Below are 883 nucleotides of genomic sequence, written 5' to 3'. Positions count from 1 at the left end.
ATCTCCAAATCATTAAAACCATATAAACACTAAGAATCACTGATTTTGAAGTCTATATCCATAGGTGCTATAAGAAACATTTCCTCAATATTTGAAAAGAAAAAGCCTCCCAACCTTGTCTTGGAAAAATAATGTAATACAACCAAATATCTCAGATCTCAAAATGTTGAGGTTATCAATATAAAGATTTATAACCAAATGTTTTGAAATTTCACTTTCAAAAATAAAGTGTTTACTGCTGTAATCCTTCTAGACCATCATTACACAGAAGAATGGATTTGTGGATAAGTTACAATCATCGAAATTGAAACGCTACCCGTTGGTCCTGGAGGCTCCTGGCAATAACGTCCATCCTTATACAACAATTCTGTTATCTGGTAAGACAGAAAATTCGTGCATTGCAGCAAGAGAAGCAAACAAGAACAAATACAATCTGAAATTGAATTCTTGAAATAATAAAGCCTCTCCCCAGTAAGGTATTCTATATCACAGTTATTCAACGCCACCCCCATCTGCCGAGGAGATTGTTTTGTTTTGAAATAATAGGTTTGTCTTTTAAAAACGAAAACAAACCCATGTTGAAGGAAAACTACAATGTTTCATGAAATGTCACAAAGAAAAGCTCCTAAACTGATTTATAAAGTGATATATAAACATCACTTTAAATGAATTGTTATAAATAGAAAATAGCTGCCAGGAATTATGAACCAATACTATTTCCCATCATATTGTTTTTGGTCTTGTTGAAATTGGGACAGTTTCTTCCATTTAAATAAAGTTTTACTGAAATAATAAAGTAAAATATCTTGAACCACTAAATGACATATTTTTTAGTTACCCAAGGACAATTTTCCATTCATTTTAATGGCTGTAAAACAAAAGG

The 883-nt window shown here is 31.5% G+C and overlaps 1 protein-coding gene across 1 annotated transcript in view; it reads right to left on the bottom strand.

Moving 5' to 3' along the window:
* LRPPRC (leucine-rich pentatricopeptide repeat containing) overlaps positions 1–883 on the bottom strand; it is a 138,741-nt gene that overhangs the window by 73,537 nt on the left and 64,321 nt on the right. The window contains exon 15 of the mRNA XM_012653791.1: positions 317–374. Coding sequence (XP_012509245.1) covers positions 317–374 — 58 coding nt within the window. The remainder of the gene's footprint in view (positions 1–316; positions 375–883) is intronic.

The sequence above is a fragment of the Propithecus coquereli genome, unplaced genomic scaffold, assembly GCF_000956105.1.
Source record: "Propithecus coquereli isolate 6110/MARCELLA unplaced genomic scaffold, Pcoq_1.0 Scaffold43, whole genome shotgun sequence".
In the NCBI taxonomy this organism is placed as follows: Eukaryota; Metazoa; Chordata; class Mammalia; order Primates; family Indriidae; genus Propithecus; species Propithecus coquereli.
Note: the sequence above shows the minus strand (reverse complement) of the source record. Positions and strands in the feature narration are given on the sequence as shown.